The sequence below is a fragment of the Epinephelus moara genome, chromosome 10, assembly GCF_006386435.1.
Source record: "Epinephelus moara isolate mb chromosome 10, YSFRI_EMoa_1.0, whole genome shotgun sequence".
NCBI classification, from domain to species: Eukaryota; Metazoa; Chordata; class Actinopteri; order Perciformes; family Serranidae; genus Epinephelus; species Epinephelus moara.
In genome coordinates this window covers 20,126,004-20,143,361 of record NC_065515.1, presented here as the reverse complement: position 1 = coordinate 20,143,361, position 17,358 = coordinate 20,126,004, and the positions used below count along the sequence as shown (strand labels likewise).

Sequence of the window (17,358 nt, the reverse complement as noted above, 5' to 3'; positions counted from 1 at the left end):
ACACAAAACCTGCGAACCCTTTGTCCAACACGATGGACAGTGAGAACTGGCGCTTTAAAGTCAGTTATTGACAACTACTCTGTGCTCGCCATTGCAATGGAAGAGTTTTCAGAAGAATCCCATGATGAATGCGGTCGGAAAGCTGGAGGCATTTTGGCCATGTTTGAAAAATTCAGCACCTATTTCGGTCTGCGCCTCGCTTATCTGGTTTTCTATCCAACCGAACAGCTGTCCAAGACATTACAAGCCACTAACACAATGCTACAAGACGCACAGAGTGCAGTCACCGTAACGCAAGCTTTTATTCAGCAACAGAGGTCAGATGAAGCATTTGACAGCTTCTTCAAGTCAGTGATTGAAGCCTCCGAAGATTTGACAGAAGGCCCACAGTTGCCAAGACAACGCAGACTCCCTAAACGGCTTGGGGGCGGGGATACCGAGCATGCATTTGAGAGCCCATCAGAGTATTACAGAAAACAATACTTTGAGGTGTTGGACTTGCTGAATAATGAACTGAGTCGTCGTTTTGATCAGAGTGACTTCGGGGTTGTGATGGACATGGAAAAGCTGCTTGTCGCAGCGGCCTCTGGCAAACAGGTGACGCTCCCGTCTTCTTTAACGTCCCTATACACAAAGGATTTTGACCTNCTTGTCGCAGCGGCCTCTGGCAAACAGGTGACGCTCCCGTCTTCTGTAACGTCCCTATACACAAAGGATTTTGACCTCGACAGTCTGCGTGCACAGTTGAGCATGTTGCCAGACACCATAAAGACATCAGGGATTCAAACTAAGTCTCAAAAAACATCAGTAAGGCTTATAAGTGAAGTAATGAATGCTGTCCCTGTGGCCAAAGAACTACAGTCAGAAGTGCACTCTTCGGGAAGTTCAAGGACCACTAACGTAAGTAAGTTTTTTTTACATAACCTACATGTCATTTTCTGTGGTATGGCTGGAGTAGGCGTAGGCCTGTTGTGTTGGTTACTTTTCAGTAACTGCGCAGCTGCACTTGTTTTGTTATTGGGTGTGTGTGTGTGTGTGTGTGTGTGTGTGCGGCTCTGCACATCAGTCTGATATGAGTGCTGACTTGTGATGATAATAAATATAATGTTGATTTAGATTCAAGGCAGCAAGATGAGTGTTGGTTGTGGTTGTGGACTGGATGTACTTTGTTGTTTGCTATAGTTTCATCTGTACGTTTATGTGTAAATAGGCTTGGCCTGTTGTGTGTGAATGTTAGAGTGGGATCAGAGGGGTTAATCTGAGCAAGCATGTGTTTGTGTTCATGCGTGTACTGTAGATGTGACTGTGTGGCGTCGGAATAAAAACAAGTGCTCCGCAACGTTATTTAATACATCAGTAATATTGTCTGTTTCAATGCATATGCTCCCCCACCCCCTCCGCGTGACTTGAAATTATGGCCCCCCCTTGTTCAGATGCGTTTCGCGGTCCATGGCCTAAGATATAGCACTTATTGCCATGACCTGGATGACTGAGAATTTTCACCGACAGCATACTCTATATATCCCAGTGGCTTTTGGACTGATAGGTGGGTAAACAGTCAGAAAAAGAGGTGGGTACCTGCATATATCCTCCACTGATGATAGGCCTACTGGGCATTTTATAGGGTTTGGAGACTTGTTTCTATGCTTTCCAAAAACACAACAGCAAAATGGTGAGGAATGCAATTTAGAAAACTGATGTATTTTCTAACATAAGCTGCAAACATGAGCATGGTTAACTACCTTTCTTCCTATAGTAGTAACTTAGCATGTACTCTAGGTGGAACGCTGCTTGAAAGCAGAGAGGATAAGGAGTTGGGCTCTGCTGTATTTTTTCCCGGTCCAGGTGACCGGCACATCTGGGTGATGCCGTTGATGGTGCATAAGCATGTCCAATGTGTTTCCATTCACATACCCTACAACAGTAGGGAAAAGCCAACACATCAACCTCATCCTCTCTCTCTCTGGTGTCATTGTAGCTTAACGGGAACCTGCAGACAGTTCACCTAGCTTCGGTGTTTCATTTGTGATCGCCATAATGTGACTGCCTAGCACGCCAATCAGCTTGCTGCCAACAGCGGCTAGTTAAAACTTTCGGGGTGAAACTCGCGCTCATGAACTTTGGTTCATCAATGTGAGCATCAGTGTACATACCGTGCAGCTGCGTGCACATATGCCACTTCCTGTATTTAGCGGGTGGGCAGATGCTAATGTCAATCCCTGAATAGTACCTGCCTTTAAAAAATCAAAAAAACAAAAACATGTCACACCTTGTACTGCACTATCACTCTAATCTTGATTTTTCTTTCCATATCCAGCAATGAATACCGGCTTCATTTCCTTGAGAGATGTTCAGAGCACGTCTGGTCTGCCAGTGAACCCCCCTCCAGATCCCATCCTGGATGAACTGAGCAGAGATCTCGGGGCCATCCGCCATCAGATGAACAAACACTTCCAGGAGAACAGTACATTACAGGAATGGCAAATGATCGCATTAGTCATTGACCGTCTGCTGTTTGGTTTGTACATTGTCTTCTTCATGTTCTGCTTTATCACCATTGTAGTTATCTGGACACAGAGTAATGCATATGTAGGTTGATTTGATGGAAGAGTTTATCACAGTGATACTGATTACCAACAAAAGTCTGAAAGGTTGACAACTTACAGTTTTTTAATTTAATCTTTATTTTATTTTATATACTTTATTATTATTATTTTCTTAATAGTTCTTGAGTGAGTTCTGGAGATGATAATATTCTCAGAACGTTAATCTGAATGTACCCTTGATAAATCTATGTTCAAATCAGTGTGTTCGGATGTGAATTATTTGGCTGCAGTACTGGCACTATCAGTCCTGGTTTGGGACCCTGCTATTATTATTACTCATACAAAATGCCCAGAGACAGAGTGATAGTTTGACTGCTAGTTCACAGCTACTAACACTGACAAGGCTTAAGAATTGGGAGGGCATCCTGAATACAGCAAATGGAAGTGTTGATGGTTTTCGCCTACAAGTACCAGATGTAGAAGCTGCTATGGCCACCACCACACCGGGATCATCCCCTCAGCCCAAGAGACCCGACTACCCCTACTGCACTAATACCCCTATTAGGATTTTGCATCTTCTATCTAAGGAGTTGGCCGGAGTCAGAGCTGCTAACAGGTCTGGGATCAGCTAAAGACCCTCAAGTCAAATCTGCATTCAAAACTGGTTATTACACAGACTTGATGTAATGACCACATTCTGGATGTGATAGAGCTGTGGGATGTTTGGGATACCCATCAGTAATCACATACCAGTATATGGTTTAAATCAGGGATCTTCAACATTTTAGGCCAAAGACCCTGAATGTAGTAAGTAACTAACACCTTACGTGTGTGTGTGTGTGTGTGTGTGTGTGTGTGTGTGTGTGTGTGTGCGTGTGTGCGTGTGTGTGTGTGTGTGTAAAAAAAAACAAATAATGAAAGGGGATGTGGGGGCAATAAAAGGAAGGAGTAGCATTTACTTCAAAAACAGGGATGTTGAGTCACATTCGTATTCACTTGTGCAGTGAAGACACACATTGCAGCAGTGACGGTCTGAAATACAAGATTTGCTTTTTTCTGAAGAAAATGGCTCTTGTATCCAACAGTTTTTTTTCCTTTTGTCTGATATCTTTTCCTTCTAAATTCAGGCTTTATTCAGCCTGTATTCTTAGGTAAGGTTTTCCCATAGGCGCTGTCTATAATGCCATTTTAAGAAGCATTTTGTTGCTGATAGTGTTTTATTTATTTATTTATTTTTAATTTTATTTAATTTTATATACTTTATTAATCCCTAAGGGGAAATTCAATTTTTCATTCTGTTTGTCAATTACACACAGGTCCGAACACACACATGCACAAACAGGACCTATACATGCACTAAGTGGTCAGAGTGGGCTGCCCATGACGGGCGCTCCAAGCGCTTGGGGGGTTCGGTGCCTTGCTCAGGGGCACCTCGGCAGTGCCCAGGAGGTGAACTGGCACCTCTCCAGCTACCAGTCCACGCTGTAACCCTTTTTCAAATGTGTGCAAATAGTGGTCGGATACCTACTGCATGGAAAAAATTATCTCATTAACTTTAGACAAACTGGACCCACTACAGTTTGCCTATCAGGCGGGTAAAGGTGTGGAGGATGCAAAGCTCTTCATTCTAGATAGATTGTACAAGCACCTCGAACAACCTAAATCCCATGCCAGACTTTTATTTGCTGATTTTAGCTCTGCTTTTAACAAGATGCAGCCTCATATTTTAATTGAAAGGCTATCCTCTCATTTTATGCTACCAGATCAGATTTTATTGATGATTTTAAACTTTTTAACAAACAGACTGCAGCAGGTCTTTGTGAATGGACGCATGTCCTCTGTTATACAGTCAAACACAGGCTCTCCCCAGGGCTGTGTCCTTTCTCCCCTGCTTTTTATTCTTTACACAGACAGCTGCAGATCCTCTCAAGAAAACAGCTGTCTTGTCAAGTTTTCAGATGACACAGTCTTACTGTCTCTTCTTCAGGGCCACCAATCAAATCACGGTTGTGCCCTCCCTGAATTTGTAAGTTGGTGTGATGATAGCTTCCTCGACCTAAATGTGTCAAAAACCAAAGAAATGATCATAGATTTCAGGAAATCCAGTGTCGACCCCAAACCAAGCACTATCCATGGTGAAGAGGTACAAATAGTACAAACGTACAAATACTTGGGCACTGTGTTTGACTCACAACTAAAATTCAGTGAAAACACTGACAGCATTGTAAAGCGAGCAAACCAAAGGATCCATCTGCTGAGGAAACTCAACTCCTTCAGTATCAGCAGAAATATCTTGTGTACCTTTTATCAAACTTTTATTGAGAGCCTTTTAACATTTTCTTTTATATGCTGGTTTGGTGGTCTATCTGTGAAAGACATGAAGTGTCTGAATGACATCATCAGAGTGTGCTGTAAAATTACTGGAGTCCAGCTTAAGGACCCCTGCTCTCTCTGGAAAACACGGGTGGTGCAGAAAGCAGACAGGATATTATCCCACCCTGATCATGCTCTGGCCAGTGAGTTTGTAATTTGTAAAACAAACCGCTATGCAAATTCTTTTATCCCGTCTGCCGTAAGGCTGCTAAATGCACATTTGCAGAGTGAACTGTGATTTATTTTATCGTGAATTGTTGTGAACTGTGAATTGTTTTGCATCCCGCTCTGCTGTGTTGTCACTGGTTGTGGTTGTTGCTGATGTGATGATGCTTGATTGTGGATGTTGGCTGTTTGTTGCATTGTGTTCTTGTTGCTATGGACAGGCCAACTGTGGAAATGAATTGCCCTTTTGGGACTAATAAAGTATTCTGAATCCATATTTTGGTCCACACGGGGACTTGAACAGGCAACCCTCTGGTTCCCAACCCAAGTCCCTATGGACTGAGCTACTGCCGCCCCCAATGCACAAATTTATGCACAAAACATGTGATTTTTGATGTTCATAGAGGAAAGACATTTGTTTGATGAAACCTTGCAGAGAAAGGGAGTCAAACGTTGTCTATCCCTAACCAAAGGGAAGAAATCTTTGACCAAAATACCAGCACATAGAGACTGGACTGATACAGGTAAGAAACATAATATTTATGAATCTGTTTGATTTCTGGTATTCAAACAAGACATTAATAAAATGTGGTATATGATATCTTCTTAAAATCTCATATAGAATAACAAGCTGATGTTCCCTCTACGTTGAACATTAGCAGGAATCAGAACCAGACCAGTGAGTGTAACAACTCTGACTCTGAAAGGACTCTCTCTGGAGTCTGGGTCAGTTTTGAATTACAGAAAGGTGTTGAGAAGGGGTACATTGTCACTAAAAGAGATGAGGTGTGGCATTTTGAAGACAAGACTGATGATCATAGAAAGCAGGAGGCTCCAGGCTACCCCAGTTTTGCAAAAGATAATGAGTCTAGAGCCAGGTGCACTGAAGACTACTGTGCCAAAGATGGCATCAGGTTGAACCCCTCAAAAATAGGCGTCAACAAAGCAAAGAGACGTATTAACAAACTACTCCTCAGGTCTTTGTGGGGCAGATTTTCAATGCGTGAAAATCTACCCACATGCAAGCTGGTGGCTGATCCTGAACAATTTGCCCGCTACAGGTTTAGTGACCTGTATGACGTTAGACAATTTTCGTTTGTATCTAATGACGTGGCTTTTGCTCAGTGACGGCTAAAACTAGTAACATCAACATCTTTATTGGCACAATGACTACAGCATACGTACGGCTTATGATGTATGACCTGATGGACAAGTTAGGGGAGAGGTGTATGTATTCGGACAGACAGTGTGGTTTTCATCTCAAAGGCAGGAGACTGGGTTCCAGAGACAGGTTCCTTTTTAGGGGAGCTTACAGACGAGATTAATGGGGACAGAGGAGGCGATGACCACATTGTAGAGTTTGTGTCAGGTGGTCGAAAATGTTACGCTTATCGTATGCTGCAAACCAAGACACAGTTAAAATGTAAAGGAACCACCCTTACCCTCTTCAGTTGACTCTAACTTGTCTGCGGGCAGAGATCTCCAGAACTGATGAATAACAAATTAAGTTTAGGCGGGGACCTCCAGGCCATCCGCCTCCAGGGGAATCAGCAGCTGGTTGGAAGCCAGAGCTCAGAGGAGTGGATCCAGGTGGGTTTCATCATCGACCGCCTGCTGTTCGGCCTCGACATCTTCTTCATATCAGTCAGCTTCATTACATTCACCATCATGTGGCGGCAGTCATACAGCACATCTGGATTATGATTTTAAGTTCGTTTTTTTCATATTTGGGGGAATTTTCTGAATTATTATGTGTTAACATGCTGTCACATATTCCATGTCAGTTATTACTAAGAATAGAGGAATGTTAAAGGTTTTAAATTATTTGAAATTAACATGTTGCATCTTTTCACTGAACTGTCCACCTTTCACAATTCATTTTTATGTTTTGTGTTATATTCTATAATTTAAAATGATTTTGTTAAAGGTTATTTTCACGGCACTGAGACTGAAACAAATATGTGAAAGATTTCAATCTCCTGTTGATTCTTATCTGGCAATGTCAGCAAGTATTTGCATACTTCAGCAGACGATTGGTGCTATATTGTACTTTTTAAATAGGTTGTTTTATGTTGTTATTTATATTCTCAGGTCCCTTTTGAAAATGAGATCTCTATCTCAACAGGATTTGCCTGATTAAATAAAGGTTTATCTAAATGAATGCAGAGCAGAAGTTTATAAACAGCTGATTAGATTGCATAAATATACACTGTAGGGAATTTCATCCATTGCTGCTTTGTTTGAGGCAGCATACATTAACTTTTTCTTGCAAGAACAAACTCATTGTTTAATCCCTTTTCTTTGATGTGGCAGCACTGTTATTTTGACAAACAGGACATGCATGCAAATAATCCAGTTGTGAGTTAAGTTGGGCCACTCAAAAACAAGGTACACCACTTCATCTGACTCTTGGCATTCTGCTTTGGAACTGGTGGAGAAGGGTAAATGCTTGAGCTGACACAGACAAGATGACAGAGGTGAAGACAATTGGGCTCATCTCCATCTGCTTTTCACTGCTTCACGGTAAGAAAAAAAGAATTTTGACTATCTATAATGATAAATTTACAATACAAGAAAAGATTAGTGGAAGATGATCTGTTAAAAGCTGTTGGAAACAAATTTCATTGGTAATCCTTTAAGAAACTTTAACTTTTAAGATTTGCTGTAAGAAATTACAAGCAAAGTTGAAAAACAAACAAATCTGAGTACATGTTTGTGTCTTTGCTCGCTCTATATTCAGTAAGCAAGAGGGAAACGACATAGTAGTGTTTAAAATTATGATGATAGTTGCCTTGAATTTGAAGTGGATTAATGTATGAACCATGTAGTTGTTATGAAACATTTTGTTGAACGGTTTATGAGGTCTTACTTTATTCTGTACAGCATTCAAAGAACTGCAAATACGTACATTAATTTGGGCTTTCTCATTAATTTAGATTCTTTTTTTCTTTCTGTTTCTTAACTCAGGTTTTGTTGCAGCTTTGAACTGCACCAGCCCGACTCCTGAAGCCTTGTTTGATGCACTTGAAAAGGACTTATTTTCTAAAAAACTAATAAAACCTGTAAAAAGTTTTTCCGATACACTGAATGTATCTATCGAAGTGACTTTAGAGGGAATTCTAGGAGTGGTGAGTTCATGGGTTGTACAAAATATATTCATGCTTGCACATAAACATGCAAAAAATTTTTAATGACGGTTAGTGAATTTTGTTTGTCATTAAGAATCATGTGTCTCGTTCCTAGAATGAAAAAGCCCAGTCCTTGACAACATTCCTATGGCAAGTCCTGGTAAGTTTTCAGAGCACTGACAAAAAAGAGAAAAAGATATCTTAAAAGAAATGTGAAGCGTTTCATCTTTAAAATGAAAAAAAAAAAAAGTAAAAATAATGCTGAGACATATAATGAGAGGCAAAGAGAGCAATTATCTTTGTTTTACTAGCCAGAAATTAAAACAGTTTAAAAACTGACGGTCAAATATGATCTTCACCATGCAAACAGAGGTCTTCAACATTTTTCAGACCAAGGACCCCTCAGCTAAAAAAGAGACAGAGCAGGGACCCCCTACAACATAAAACCGAGTTGTGTATTAAACTGGGCCTACAATAGGCCTTTTGTTCATTTTAGCATGTCAAAGTAGGAAAAGTGTAGGTGTTACTAATATTACTAACGATGGCTCTGCTCTATTCAGCTGTTCCAGGGAACTAGCATGCACAATTGCAGGAACCTGAAATTGAAGTAGCGAAATGGATTTCAGCCGGAATTAATTTGATTAATTACACCTGTGCTTTTCCTACTGTGACAATTTAAAATGTCTTTCATGAAAATAATGTGTAGAGCGGCCAAAGGTTCTGTCTATAAACATACCCTTTTATGGTGCGTACAATACTAAGCTATTTAAACAACCTGGTCTCACTCCAAAGGCGTGGAAATCCAGCACTTGGGCAGTGACTTGCGGCGTCAGACACTGATGAAAAAGAGACGTCCTTTAATGTTGGCATGATGGGCACAGGTGTGAGGGAATTAATCAGCTGTGGGTGTGTTTCTTGACATGAGCCTGTGCATCATGTGTCATATATCCCACAAATGAGCATACAGGGGAACAAGAAAACACAGGAAAAACCTAGAAAACTCAAACTCCCTACACAATAAAGGCTATTTACAAAATTATTTACCAAAAATGTTGATCTTATGAATGAACACATCGACCTTGCAGCTTTCTTCAAACCAGTATTTTGCCATCCAACAATGCATCATGTTTCAATACTTTACAGTTTTCCTATTATCTGTATCACTCAGCACCAAGTCCACTGGTTACAGCTGAAAACAAGTAACAGGTCCTTTTCTCCTCTTCTGCTCATACTCGCCAGCAAATGAGGAACTGGGGGGTTCTGAGAAAATACAACAAGAATATGAGTGGAGTGGATCTGCTCCACTCCCTGATTGCACTGTACCAAACCAAAATCAGATCAAAGAAGTGGTACCACTGCTTCTGTTCTGTTTCCTGGATATGATCATCTTGACCACCTGGCTGCTCTACCAAAGACATTGTGGAGGCAATGATATGAAGAAGAAGAAGGAACAAATGAGTATGTGTATACCTTTAAATCACACACCACTGAAGGCCTTCGCAGAAGTGGAAAGAGTCTGGAGTGCAAGAAATGTCATCCCAGTTCCTCCGTTGCTGGCTAGTATGACGAGAGGAGGAGAAAAGGACCTGCTGCTCCAGTTCCAGTCCCTGATCTGGATGCTACAGCCCACTGGATGATTATGGCTGAACAAAAGTACCAAGGTGCCCATCAGGTACAACAAAAAAGCCACGTAGTAGTACCCTGAGGCAACAAACCAAAATCTGGTTCAGGGGGTTGAAGTTGGGTCAAATTTCATGATCGATATATTTTCAGGGACCTCCAAAACACTCAAAAAAGTTACTTTTCTGCTCCCCAAAAAATAAAAAGCCATGCTATCGAGGGTTATCTCTGTTTTTATTACTGAAACAAAACCCAGAAGTTCCAGTTTCACTTTGGCTCTATATGGCAAAGAGGAAGAAGACACTTCAGCCTTTGACAACGCTGAAAATATTTGTTAATAGGATCCATATATTGTTTGTTGTGGTCTTTCCCTGGTATTTATTGACAGTAATACAATATAGAATGCCAGACTTATCATTTAAATCAAAGTATAGCAAGTATGAAGTGACACAGTTAAAATGGTTGTTGTTCTATTTAATGCAGGAGTGGGATATAGCGGGTCTGAGCTGGGATGAGAAGGAATGTGGAGCTACAAGAATCTCTGTCCCTCGAGAAAAGCTTTGGATCCCAGACATCATCATCTCAGAGCTGTAAGTTAAAACTATGTTTAGTAGCCTCTGATAATAATGAGAATAAGAAGGAGAAGAAGATAAAGGAGAAGAAGAAGAAGAAGAAAAGCAATATATTTATATGGGACTTTTTAAACCTTAGCACAAAAGCCCCGTTTCCACCAAACACTTTCGGTATGGTACCTTTGGGACCAAAAGTAACCCTTAAGACATGGTACATAGACCCTAATATTTCCACCGCAAACAGTACTCTTAAATGTGGGCGGGGTTGTTGTCACTCACTGCTCTGTTCAGCACTTGCTGTATTTCCTCATTACCGGTGACACAGAGGGTAGTCTGCAACTCGTCCACAGAATGAGGCTGCTCGCCCACATTTTCAGAACAATATAAAACAGGTTGCAGTGAGAGTCTCTCTCCATGGGATATTTAAAAACAGCAGGTTTGTGCATTTAGTCCCTCTAAGGGAGCGATCACACCAAGGTGAAACGCTAGAAACGCAACTCCAGTAAAACCATTGTTTTCCTATGATACGGCGCGTCTGACCGGCATTCAAGCGTCTTTTTAGACGGCCGTTTTTTCGGGTCTTTTTAGATGCTTCTTTTTAGATGCGTGTAGGCGCTGAAAAGTTAAATTATTTTCAACTTTTTTGAGGGTCAGACGGCAGTAGCTAGCGCGCACTGAGTAAGTGCTTCCAGCATTTCAAGCGTCTTTGAAGCATCCGCGTCTCTAGCGTCTCATTTCTGTGTGATCACCCCCTAAGGCAAGCTTGGGGGTTTAGAGTTGCCTGACCCCACAGGAACGACGCTCCATGATGCTTTCTTTTTTCCTGGAGTGAGGATTGGGCTATATACCCCTGTCAAAAGTAATACAAATGCTTGAAGATCCACTCATTACTAAAAGTCTATGTCATATACAAATTAAAGTAATGGTCAAAGTTGTTGCAGTGGAATTTAAGGTGTGTTGATGGATTAATATCGTTAACTCATGCAGTGAGTAACATTTCAAGTTAACGTTCCACCTTAAAAGTCGCCAGCATTCAGCCAAGTATATTAAGTTATTTTTTTGATCCGACAGCAGCTGCTGCGAGAGGAAGCAAGACATTCTTTCATTTTATAGTTACAGTCTATTAATAAACTCTCCATGGTATGAACATTGGTTACATGAGCTTTAAAACCAGCCACTACTCAGCCTTGAACAGAGTGACCCTCTGCTATTGACCAATCAACAGACTGCAGTGTTCACAGCTCCACCTCTTAGTACCAGATCTGTGTGCTCGGTACCCCAACAGAGGGGGGACCAAAAATGGGGACGGTACAGAACGGTTCCATTGGTACCATCCACAATTTTTCACAGTGGAAATGGAAAAAAAAGTGTACCAAACTGAACTGACCTGCACCATACTGTACTGCTTGGTGGAAACAGGGCTTAAGTGCTTTCAAGATTAAAAGATATCATACAAAGCAGGTAGAATGCCAACATACAAACAAACTCTTGAATTTAAAACAGTAAAAGTGCAAAATATATGGAAATGCATATACAAATAGTGACGTGGTCGAACTGAAACAAGCACACTTTAAATATGTGATGACAATAAGTAAAAATAACTTGAAAGTAAACTTGTTTATCTTGAAAAAACAAAAGGAATCACACCATCAGTGGACCTTATCCCCTATCTTGCAGCACTTTTGTCTGACTTTATGGCTGTTGTGCTGTTTTGGGTACAGAGTAATTTATCTTTTCTATTATCCTATCTATTAATATAATTGGCTTGATTATAAATATGGTAACAACACAAACAAGAATTGTGCCCAGTTTTAAATATTTTGTGTTTTATGGGTTAGAGAAACTATCTGCGTCACCTGAGTGGAACATTAATTACTTTAATGTGTAATTAAAATTTTTCTTTTTTCTATTTTATTCTTTTCCAGCGTTGATGAGGACAAATCTCCCCCAACTCCCTACGTCTATTTATACAATACAGGTCGTGTCTATGATGATAGGCCGCTAAGAGCGGTCAGCGTTTGCCGATTAGTAATCTACACTTTCCCCTTCGACATACAAAACTGCTCGCTGACCTTTGGACCATTTTTACACTTTGGTAAGTCTGCCGAAAAACACAGCCCAGTTGGTAGAAGAAAATGTTGGCACTGTATATCTCTGCAAAGATAATATGCTACGTTTGTATGTTTTATATGTATCATGTGAACGTTTGTAAAGTGATATAATATTTAAGCTGCAGACCACTGCAGACTACTGTTCTGGACCAACAACAACAAAAAAGGTTGTGATTAAATGAGTCATTGCTATGTTCACAGCGGCTTTATAGGTACCAAACATGGGTGTTTTGTAGCAACACGTCAGTGTTTCCAGCAGCTTTTTAGACAGTTTTGTAGCCTCTCTTCCAAATCCCATATTCATATAAAACAGGACCAAGATCAGTCGATAGTGTAATAAAATGACTAATTAGACAAAAATGATTTGGTGTAAAGTAACTCTTAATTAATTACATCTTTTCAAATCTATGATCTTTGATCACTTTTTACTTTGTCGCTTTCCCTGCTGAGATTTGGTCCCCATAACCAAGTGATACTGGTGCCTAAACCTAACTACAGGTTAACCACGTACAGTCCAACATTTCGGCTATATCATAGCTTGCAAATGTAACACATAAACGTTTACAAAATGTTCAATAACAACTTTTTGTCTGGTGATTGGGTTAAAAAATTACAGCAAAATAACATCCAATCTCAAAACTGCAACTTCACTTCAAATTCAGTTTCATTATAATTCTGGCAGGTTTGCACTTGGAGTACAATGAAAAATTTCACTTTTAAGTTTAAGAGTTTAATTAAATTTTTTTTGCACTAATTATACATTTTCAATAATGATACCTGAATGCTTTACACAAGAGTCAAATGAAATTTCAGAAGGATTAAATTCATTACTTTAAATATCTCCAGGCTTGAACTTTTGTGAACACAGCTTCGCTCTACTCATGTGCAGAATACCACAAGATACATTTCACACAGACTGGGCATCTATCATGGACAAACTTTTCTTACATTTTATTCCAGCTGAAGACATAAAGATGATTGAAAAGCTCACAGCTGCAGAGATCCTTGAGGAGTCTAGACAAGTGATGCAGACCAGAGGAGAGTGGGAGCTGGTAGATATCGAACAAGCTCAAACTACCCTTGAAATCACTGCTGGAAGCTACTCTGAGATCAAATATTATGTAAGCTATTTTATTTTATTGTGTATTCACATGATGAATTATTTATCTGTTTAACATCACTTTATAATTGTGACACATTAAGAAACCAGGTGTAGAATTTCTATGTGAATTTTTACTATTTATACAATTATTTTGGAAAGGTCAAAGTGATAGGATACACTAAAAAGTAAAGCAGTAAAACAAAATCTGCCAAGATGAAAGTTGTTTTGTTTTGTTTTTTCTTTCTTTGCTTCATTTTTAAGATTTTAATGTAATGGATGTCCTTTCAGTGGAAAAATTTTCATAGTGGAAGCATAGAACAGAGAACAAATGGGGACCGATTATTGATCCTTGGGGAACACCAAAGGTCTGAGTGACCACCAAAAAAAAAGCCTTAGAAATCACAACACAAGAAGTTTTATGGGGGGTGGAGGAAGTGTTTTCTGTTCTCAGCAAAGGTCTCATTTCACTATTGTAAAGTCTCACTAAAACCTTGAGCCTTTGTACTTGTTTTTCATCCCAAGATCATTTTGAGACGTAGGCCAATCCTCTATGTGATAAACCTCCTGTTGCCCAGCTGCTTCCTCATCATAGTGGACCTCTTCAGCTTCCTGCTGCCTCCCCAAAATGTGGATCGGTCCTCCTTTAAGATGACCCTCATCCTGGGCTACACCGTTTTCCTGCTCATCATGAACGACCTGCTGCCTGCCACTGGAAATACAACACCTCTAATGAGTGAGTGACACCTGTCGTACAGTATAAGTAGATTTAAATTAGCCAGCAACAGCTCTTGTTGAGATGAAGGCCATGCTATTTCTTTTACATTTGGACCAGATGCCGTTGCTGCCTATGAATTTGCTCGGTCAGGATGTAATTTCAACCATTCAAATCAGAGGGGACAGGTGTTTCTGTTGTTTGGTTTATTCATGTGGGTGATATTTTGTCAATACCATTTATATAAATGAGGGTAGGCTAAATAACAAAAGCACCTCTCTGTCTAATGCAATGCAGTTCAACAGCACTATTAATACATCCTCCAAAATGACATTAGAATTGAACCGTCTCTCTAAAACAGTTTACCAAAACCTGCATTAGTTTTAGCTAGGTGTTCCTAGTAAACCAGCACCTACATGTATGTGCTTTCAGCCTCACCTCACATTTTTGTAAGGCTCTATAAATAGGAAATTACTGAGCCAACCCTGGCACATGTAGTGTGCAATCTCCATATATCCACATCACAAGATATTGAGAAAATACTTGAAAGAGACCTTAATATTATGGCCATAACCCTAGTTCTCTAATTGCATGAGTGTGCTATGTGAAATCACTTACACCCTTGATTAATAAAGTTTGAATGAAAAGTGTCTCTTTATTTCTTTTCACCCTTTTTCTGTTGGTTTCCTGCAGATGTTTTATTCTCAATCAGTCTGGCTCTGATGGTGGCCAGCCTGTTGGAGACAGTGTTTATCATCAAGATCCAGTTCAGCTCCAGCAAGTACAGAAAGGTGCCTCACTGGCTCAGTGTCCTTGTGCTACGATATCTTGCTGTTGTTGTTTGTCTCCCTCCAAAAAAGAAGAGCAACCGTGTCACAGTCTCCCTTCACCAACCTGCTACAGGTACAGTGACATCATCATTTATTTTAAGATCATTATTTTATATGCAATTCAAACAAAGTTCTAATGATATTAATTGTTAAACCCGAAAGTTGGGGGACTTTGAGAGCGACTTTGCAAGCACAGTGTGAAACAATACACTGATCACAAAGAATATAGTGATGTCGGGCTCTAACTTGACCACACGTTATTCAAAACACACGCTGTTCATCTCAAATGAAAGCTGAGACTGTTTCCACACGTATGTACCAAAGCACTCTACCACAAACCATCAGAGAGCTACAGGCCAAAGAACAACGACAACAGAAATCTTTTCGCCAAAATACATTTGTAATATGTCTCTTACCTTATTATTTTTGCTGTTAAAAGTGCATTCTGCCATTGATTCACGCTTCATTCCCGTATTACCAGATGTGGTCCGTCATTGAAATGAGTCCGGGCAGAAAAACTTGTTCCTGGGGAACCAAAACAATGACCACTCACAGCAGCCGACATCGCCCCACAACGCGCTCTGCTGACTCTGATTCGTCTTACAGTGCTGTCAATCTCGTTTTGGTGGGTATAGTGTCATTCTATTGGCTCTAACAAATCAAACGAGGTGTCAATCACTCAAATCGGCCAAGCCATCACGGAGATATGGGCCTCCAAAGCTCAGAATAGAAACTCATGTTCAAATGTAGTAGGTGTATATTGGTCAGTTTGGAGTGGGAAATGGAGGAAAAAAACAAAACGGACAGTTGTATGTGTATATCCTAAATATCAGTAGGGATTTACAGAAACAAAAAATGAAAGATATAGGATTGTACATGACAAAAATCACATGCAAACATGGTCCAATTTTGGAGAGCTCGCCTGTATTTTTTGTACTAAAACCTCTCTAATATTGTTCTGCTTCACTTTATCAGAATCAGCCTTTGCAGAGTTAATGTTCACATATTGTACTATGATTTGATAGAGGTTTAGAGCTGCTGCTGCATCATTCCAAAGGGATACTCATCCTGAAAATGCTTTTTTTTTTAAGGCAAACCTCAAAATGTTTCATTTGTACTGTGTGCCATCTTCATTTACTCTTCACGTATAACACATATACTGATATTTACACATCTTAACAAATCTCACAAGTGTTCCCTTTACCATGACACCAAAAGTCATGGTAATCATGGTACTCTAATCTTGATTTTTTTTTTTTTTTTTTTCCATATCCAGCAATGAATATTAGCATCATCTCCTCAAGCGATTTTCAGAGCATGCCTGGTCTGCCAGTGAACCCCCCTCCAGATCCCATCCTGGAGGAACTGAGGAGGCTGAGCAGAGATCTCGGGGCCATCCGCCTTCAGATGGACAAACACTTCCAGGAGAACAGTACATTACAGGAATGGCAAATGATCGCATTAGTCATTGACCGTCTGCTGTTTGGTTTGTACATTGTCTTCATCGTGGTCTGCTTTATCACCATCTTAGCCATCTGGATAAAGAGTAACGCATATGTAGGTTGATTTAATGGAGTGTTTAATTACACAGTTGTGCTGATTATCACCAAAAGTTTGAAAGGTTGGCAACTTACAGTTAGAAAGACAAAATAAAATAAATAATAACATGTAGTATTCCTTGTTTTTCTCAGTAATTCTAAAACAAGTTCAATCTACTCTTTACAAATTTATGTTCATCAAGTCAGTGTGTTCATTTATTTATTTGTCTGCAGTACTGGCACTATCAGTCCTGGTTTTGGAACCCTGCTATTATTATTATTCATCCAAAATGCCCATAGACAGAGGACTACTTTTTTTTTTTTTTTTGTTATATATATATAAATTATGGTTGGCTGTAGTTAGGGTTTTTGCCCTAACTACGGTTTTGGGTTTTGGCCCTTTACACAGCAAAGGGCCACAGCCCAGAACCGAACCAGCGAACGCTGCAGTGAGGCATTGCCTCTGTACATGGGGCACCGGCACTATCCACTGCGCTACCAACACCCCAACAGAGCACTACTTTGACTGCTAGTTCACAGCTATTAAACACTGACAAGGCTTGAGAATTGGGAGGACATCCTGAATACAGCAAATTAAAGTGTTGGAAAGTTGGTTGTCACCTACAAGTAACAGATGTAGAAGCTGCTGTAGCCATCACCA

At 40.2% G+C, this 17,358-nt stretch overlaps 2 protein-coding genes across 2 annotated transcripts in view; both read left to right on the top strand.

Moving 5' to 3' along the window:
* LOC126397189 (5-hydroxytryptamine receptor 3A-like) overlaps positions 1-2,769 on the top strand; it is a 16,934-nt gene extending 14,165 nt beyond the window's left edge. Inside the window, exon 9 of the mRNA XM_050055777.1 lies at positions 2,318-2,769. Coding sequence (XP_049911734.1) covers positions 2,318-2,598 — 281 coding nt within the window. The 3' untranslated portion in view covers positions 2,599-2,769. The remainder of the gene's footprint in view (positions 1-2,317) is intronic.
* A 4,783-nt stretch (positions 2,770-7,552) lies between these two features.
* LOC126396912 (5-hydroxytryptamine receptor 3A-like) lies at positions 7,553-16,725 on the top strand. The gene is made up of 9 exons (XM_050055282.1): positions 7,553-7,607; positions 8,052-8,212; positions 8,328-8,372; positions 10,316-10,422; positions 12,330-12,499; positions 13,476-13,636; positions 14,140-14,350; positions 15,023-15,232; positions 16,436-16,725. Exons 1-9 carry the CDS (start codon positions 7,553-7,555, stop codon positions 16,723-16,725), a joined length of 1,410 nt encoding a protein of 469 aa, XP_049911239.1.
* The last annotated feature ends 633 nt before the right edge of the window (positions 16,726-17,358 follow it).